We start from the raw sequence: 7,339 nt of genomic DNA, 5'->3' as shown, positions 1-7,339 counted from the left end.
TTCTCGTCATGGACTAACGCACTGGAGAGAATAACAAATAACCAAGAAGTAGAAAAGAAGTGTTCATTGAAGATACATATGTGAATATTGCGAGGCAACACGCAGATGAGAGAGTTTTATTCTTTGTGGCTGTTCTTTTAACAAAACTCGCGAGATCTTTTCGCCTTTCTTTCTTTCTTTTTCTATACTCAGAAGTATATTTGATCATTTGTTATGTTTGTTTATCTTTCTTTTCTTTTTACTCATCCTCTGCGTTTACGTGAAGAGGCCTCTTCTCTCTACGTTAACGTTGTTTGTTAGTTTGCTGAATTTGCGATAAGTACTTTACATGCGGTGATGTCTTTCATTGAGTGGGAGACTGTTTGGCTTGCTTTAATTTTAAATCATTCGGCATTATTCTAGACCTCGTCATTTAGTCGTGATCAGTACATATTGAAAAGTTGCTAATTAATCAAAATGAATATTGACAACAAGATCTCGTCTTGTTTCATGCCATGACAAGAAACTATGAACAAAAGAGAAATTTACTACAATGATTTGTTTGAAATAGAAATTGAACCCTACAGGTCTCAATTGCCGATCATACTCAAACCGCTTTTGAGCGATTGAGCTTTACCGTAGGATTGGATAATTTGCAAATGGTTGCTAATATATGTGAACTACGTTTTTTTCAACTTCCGTTTCTCGAGCCTATATTCTTGATGTTACTATCTATGTGTGTATCTTGTCTAACAATCGCAGTGAAAATCCAACTTGAAGTCATATGAAACATGTAACCATATACAGCCTCTAGTAGTTCGTGACCTAACAGATAAAAAATCGCATTTAGGTTTTCGTAATGGTATTACTGTACCATTAAAGCATGCTCTTTGTTAGTTAAGGGTGGTTCGATTCTCACTTGGATCGTATCTTACAGTGAATTGATTATTGCGCGAATGGCGAAGAATAAATCAAGCTGTGCTAATGCCGGGGCTAATACATTGCAATTAAACGAACTGACCGCATACTTAGTTCCAAATGGCAAAAAAATCAAATTTACCAATTGGTTGCTTAACTCCTTACTTAAAAGTACACTACCGCTTTGACTCCGTACTGATAACATTTCAATGTGTGTCAATCGATTAATTTCCATCATGACTATTTCACAGCATTCTGCATAAAATAAAGAATAATGTTGTTGTTTACATTAATCGAGATTACATCCAGAAGCTACACGGCGTAAAAAAGCTAAAAATATACCCTCAGGCCAAAATAAATCTAGCGCATGTTCGGATTCTTAGCAATTTCATCCCGAGGCCAATTATTTGCCTCTTCCACAATCTGCCTTCCTAAATATTTGTTCCTTTCTTCAATTATTTTTAAAAAATTTCCATTATTAAATTTATTGCTGCTCGAATACAATCATCAGCATTAATATCCGTTGCTTAGCAATTCTGAAAACAATTTAATATATTTTCTTAACAAAATGCCTCTTCTAATGGATTGGACTTAAACGTCACTATCATCCACCTACTGAAATTTTTCATTCGCATTGTCTTTTTATAGATTCTTCCTCCGTCAATTGTTGGAGAAAAGCTCATTGACAAAAAAAAAGCTTCTTTAATTTAAGGAATGAAATAATATGAATGCCATTTATCCGATTTCTCAGTTCAATGATTATAATTTTCCAAATGAATTTTTATGCATTTACATTATTTTTTTCGGAGCAATTCCGTCTCCTCCTCTCCCATCTACATACAAAATATACAATTTTTTTCTTGTTCATTTATTCATATGGAAAATGAGAATGGAGAAAAAAATTCTTGAAAAAAAAGCTGCTTAAAAAAATGATTGTTATGCGAATAAGCTGGAATAAAATAACTACTGAATGTTTTAGTATCATGCAGTTGAAATGCTTATTTTAATGAGTCATATCTTTGAGAAAAGTTCATGTAAGATGATTTTGCATCATAAGTAGTAGTAGTAGGGGTGTCGATTATTTGGGTTTTCAGGATTTGTACAAATCCCAAATACCCAAATCCCAGGACCCCAAGTACTTGTACAAATCCCAAATCCCCAATAAGAACAAAATATCATTATAAATAGGCGCATTTTCTGGGATTTTAGGCCAACGCATCCAGATGCAAGTCAAATTTTAACCATATATTGCTATTTACTATTGTAAATCTTGTTTAAAATCCTTAAAACTGCGATTTTCCACTTTTCTCTATTTTCTCAAATAGGTTATAACACTCTCGAAAACGTGAACCTTTATCTTAATTTTTTTTAATTGTAAAAAAATGCAATTTTGGCCAACATTTTCTTAAAAATTTGAAAAATCCTGGAAAGTTATGGCTTTTGACCTCAAATTTCTTTTATCAAAGTGAAAATTTTCACTATGTTTTACTTATAATTAACCAAAAGACGGGCCGGCAATATAATGCCGATCTGTAGTTGTTTTTGGCCAACCCTAGATATTTCTTAACAAATATTTATGAAAATATTAATGAATAATAAAATTTTGAAGAACTAAAAAAATAAATGACTTATGCTAATATGAAAAAATATAATAATATAGGAAAAATTCTATTTTATAAAGATTTGTACAAGTACTTGGGTCCAAAACCCAAGTATTTGGGGTACCCCAAATCCTTACAAAATACCCCAAATCCCAAATACTTGGGATTTGTAATCGACACCCCTAATAAGGAGATTGAAGCTCTTGTCAACATTTTTTTAGTTTTAGTTAATATGAGAGTAGTTAGGAATGATATCTTGATATGAGACCCTAACATACAAATAGCATGCTTTCATGGTCCAGAAATATCGCTTTGGTACATAAACACGATCTTTTTGTCTGATAGGGGGTCCAAACCTGATGAATTCTCTAATCGGATGATGCCGAAATGAAGTTTGTATCCTAAGGCAAAATGTTCATAGGATTTCAATATAGTGACATTAGGAGTTCTTAAGTCTACAAAATATACCAAAACTCCAATAAAATTAGGTTCGTCACATTAAAATACTTTTTCTAGACTGACACAAATAAGAGACGTGTCATCTCGAATTTGTCAAGGATCTATAGATTGAGTTGATGTGACTCGGTGTCAGAATGGTTTCGTGCTTCGGTTCCTAATTGTTGTGATACCGACCAAGTGGTCATGGGTTCGAGACTCAAAAAATGGAATCATTTTCACTTGTTTGTTTTTATGTTTATGACTTATGAGCTTTAATTGACATGGAGTCTAGACGGAACTACATATTCTCATTTGTGTCGCTCGAGTTCATCAAGACCAGAACTCGAAGTTGACTCAAATCTTGAATAAAGTCGAGTCGATTTCAATAGACTTTTCAACCCAAAATTTGCATCAACTTCAAGCTCTGAATCAATACATTTTATTAGCTCCTAATTTGATTCAAAAATGTACTGACATAAAATGTAATAAAATTGAATTCCATTTATATATTTTTCTTTTGTAGATTCTGTAATTCACAAGAGATTAAAGTGTTAATAGGGATGTGAACAATTTCATTTATTGAAATAACACGATGGAAATCGAGCAAAAATAAAACATGCATTTGCATGAATTAATTGAATTTTAATTTGATTTTACCCCTCAATACTCGATGGATTTTTCATTTATTTTTATTTCAGTTCACAAATTGAAGTGCAATTGGAACCGAAATTCAAGCTGGTGAAATGAAAAAAAAAGCCAGTTTTATACATCAATGGCATAAAAAAAGTTGTGCTTAATTTTTTAATGCAATTTACTTGGATATAAAATGGCTTATTGCTTAGTTTGACCGATATTTTGTACATTTATGGGATTTTAATAACATAAAAAAAATGGAAATTTGTTTAATTCTGGGTTGAAAACATCTGGGAATGTCAATTTTGCATGCATGTGTGTCGGGATCGTTCATGAGAGAACTTCGGGATTCTTGATGGTTTGGAGACTTTGCCGGGATTTAGAACAGGATTCGGGACTTTCCTGGGACTTGAGTTGAGGTTGATTCCTTCCCGGCAATTGTCAGTCTCGCTCCAGACTTCGAGAAACCTGACATGCATGTCAATAGCCAACTGGATCTTGAAACATGAAAGAAAAATTAAAGTTTGCATCCAAAAAAGCTTCAATTTGTGTCAAACCCCTCACGACCTCATTAAAAAAATGCGATTTTACTACAATCTATAGAAAATACACCAACAAAGCCACTTCAACAACTTTAACCCCCTCAAATTTCAAGACAGTCTTCAATTCTTTAAAAGAACTCTTAACAGAAAGTTTTAATTAAAGAACTTCAGTTCCGAGCTTATTTTTTTATTTAATTTAATTTACATAATTAAGGACGAAATTCGAGAAAATTTTCAACATGAGATTTAATTATAAAGTGACCAATTTTAATAAAATTCTCGTATATAGCCTCCTTCCGTAGTCTCCACATAATGACCGGTTGAGCACGGTCGAATAAACTCTTGTTCATATTCGTGAATCCATTTATTAGCCACCCATTTAGATCTAAAAATCATGATATAATTTAATTTAAAAAAATTATAAAAGAATATTTTTTTAACAAAAGAAAATGAACATACCCTAAAAGAACCGGACAGGCAGCGTGTCGTGTATAATAATCACAGTCTCCATTATCTTTTAGATTGTACCAGAATGCAGCCATTCCTTTAACAGCGGGAACATAAACCTTGAGATATGGAAATACTGTTGCACCGCCTTTCTCGACTGTTGACAACTAAAAAAAATGTCAGAATTGTTAAGCTTGCTAAATGAGGAAAGGAAAAAATTCTATGGTGACAATGTTCATTATGAGCGCGATTTTCTCTGGATGGAAATTGATTTTGATGAGTTTTTTAAAAGTTGAATGAGATTTTCAATAATATTTTACAGGAATTAGAAAGAGCATGTTATTAGGGATTACAGGAATGTGGTTTGAATCCTACTCCGGGAATCACTATTTAGATTCTCAATTGCTATTCAAAAAGACAATTATATGATCAGTTAAGATTAGTTCCTAGAGCAACTGATGACATCCGAGTGTGAGTTCATGTAACTCAATATTTACCAGACAATTTAACTAGCTGCCCATCCTTCCAATGTGCTTCTTGAACAAAATTCAAATCTTCTCTTGAGAAATCTGCGCTAACATAATCTAATATATATCCCCATAAAAGCTCTCAAACTTATAAAATAATTTACATAAAAAAGGACTGTTGCTATCCGGTTGCCTGTGCCAAGATCGAATGGCTTTTCATCCTTCTTCTTCATATCCCAATGCGGTTGGTAGTGCCCACCAATTCCATAGTTTTGAATTTGTAGTTCTTCCGCTGTTTTTGTAGTCAAACCTGTCATGTCCTTAAAATTAAATTAAAATGTCTTATTATGTTCTTGAAAGAGCAGGATGTAAGAAAGGAATTTTGCATATTTTGTGGATATTTCTTGTTGAAATTTTCACAAAAGGCTTTTGTGGATGTTAAACAACTTCTGATTGTAATGTCTGTGAGCATTGTGCACATGACTTTGTCATATAGAAAGTCATATTATGATTGAGAATTCGGTTTCTGAAAGGATTCGAACTACATGAACTCAAACAAGAGTTATAAGGACTGTTGCAGAACCACTCGGCCACAGGTGCCTTACTCTCGAACTGAGAGATTAGTCAATATATGACTAAACACCCAAGATTTCACTCTGCCCAGACATTACAATATTGAACATCATACCCCCAAAAATACAAAATTCACAAACAACATACTTCAATTCGCCTAGAAATCCTGTCAAGAACATCAACTGCGACATCCTTGAGCCACGCAACTTTGGCAATTCTTTGATCTGTCTTTTGTGTATTTGTGTCTTGTGTATAAATTGTTCCTCTAATAAATCGTGATTTTGAAACATTCTTTAAAATTTCAATTTCACTGTCATAAATGACATCGTGAAAAACAACTAAATTTGCTGACATATCCGCCTCTTCTACTTTAAATGGAGCTATTATTGAGAATGGTGAAGTGGAAACGTATCGACATTTGAGTAATGCCCTTTCTTTTGGTGACTTTGAATTTTCCCCACGGCACATTTGACTGTAAAGAATATTTTCTTTGTATTTTGAATAGGTTCCATCTTTAACGAGTGTATCAGGTTCTGGGGCTTGTTCAGCTTCAACTGATTTTTCAATTATATTTACTGACATTTCGTCAATTTCCTTAAATTCATCTCCATCCTCTTGAAGTCTTTTTCTGAGCTCATTCATGTACTTCTTTACATAATAATGATTATTTCCAATGAATAATGCATGCTTAGCAATTGTATAAATATCATGAAGACTGAGTTTTTGACTTGTCTTTTGACCTTCAATAATTCCATTTACAATATCCTCCGTTTTCAATTTATACATTTTTTGCAGTCTCAAAAGGCCAGACACAGCACCATCGAGGTCTTCTTCTGTCGGCTGAATATTCTTGACATTTTTGTTGAATTTAAAGAACAAATTTGATACTCGATTTTCCATTAACTTCAAATCAGAAGTGGTTCGTTTAATCATTAAATATGCATTGATCGGGTTTGTTATGTACTTTGTTACATCCTTCCGAACATTTTCGTATTCATCTTTCCACATTTGAAGCTTCCTAAAGAAAAGAAAAAGTTTTTAATGAAAACTCTTTTGTTAGGTTTGATTTGATTGAATTCTTTTTCAATTTTTAACTGAAATTTGAAGCTTTTCAAAACATGAAGAATTGAAAGTAGGTTAAGTAACAAAATTGATCATGTTCGTTGTCTGTTAGGCATTTTTCATTAACTTTGAGGAAAAATAACCCGAAAAATACAAGTCGGTTAATCGATCCAAAATTTGACACCTGGATTTAAATTGAATCCAGCTAAGTCAGAGTTACATCGCTTAAAAGCTTAATGTTTGATCGGTTAACCGGTTTTGTGCTATTTGGGTAACTTTGCCAACTAAACAAATCCATCAGTATTTAGAAATTAACTCAATTAATCCCATTTGATTGCTCAAAACTTAAACTTTTCAAACTTTAAAATTTGTTAATTTTCATACTCTACCGTTCATAAAAATTCATTTCAAATTTCATCTTTTGAACAAATGTTGAAAATTCTTCAATAATATTTTCCTCGTCATAAGCGAGCTTTTCCATTTCACTTATTGCTGAAAATTTCTCACAATTTATTTGTAACATTATGTTAACGAGAATTAATGAAATTTTGATTGAATTAAAATTCATTTTTAAGTTAAACAGGATTTCTGTTTCAAATGAAAATGTGAACTGAAATGAAAATAATGTTTCGTTTGAGTTAATCGTGATGTGTAGATACCTTGAAAATTTAAAAACAAT

General features: G+C 32.5%; 1 protein-coding gene across 1 annotated transcript; it reads right to left on the bottom strand.

The window, feature by feature from the left end:
* Positions 1 to 4,378: 4,378 nt before the first annotated feature.
* Positions 4,379 to 6,498, bottom strand: LOC139089132 (prolyl 4-hydroxylase subunit alpha-2-like). The gene is made up of 4 exons (XM_070638571.1): positions 5,746 to 6,498; positions 5,190 to 5,345; positions 4,571 to 4,725; positions 4,379 to 4,496 (listed from the first exon to the last, which is right to left on the bottom strand). The coding sequence occupies exons 1-4, from the start codon at positions 6,496 to 6,498 to the stop codon at positions 4,379 to 4,381; spliced, it is 1,182 nt and encodes a 393-aa protein (XP_070494672.1).
* Between the last annotated feature and the right edge of the window lie 841 nt (positions 6,499 to 7,339).

This window comes from Chironomus tepperi, unplaced genomic scaffold (assembly GCF_022539635.2).
Source record: "Chironomus tepperi strain 1889 unplaced genomic scaffold, CSIRO-AGI_Ctep_v1 contig_175, whole genome shotgun sequence".
NCBI classification, from domain to species: Eukaryota; Metazoa; Arthropoda; class Insecta; order Diptera; family Chironomidae; genus Chironomus; species Chironomus tepperi.
This window is presented reverse-complemented; position numbering and strand designations above follow the sequence as displayed.

Coding starts and splice junctions, on each gene's coding strand:
- LOC139089132 (XM_070638571.1), bottom strand. CDS start 6,498: ATGGAAAATCGAGTATCAAATTTGTTCTTTAAATTCAACAAAAATGTC. Junction 5,346..5,745: donor GGATTTCTAGGCGAATTGAA/GTATGTTGTTTG, acceptor TTTAATTTTAAG/GACATGACAGGTTTGACTAC. Junction 4,726..5,189: donor TAGCAACAGTCCTTTTTTAT/GTAAATTATTTT, acceptor CATTTTTTTTAG/TTGTCAACAGTCGAGAAAGG.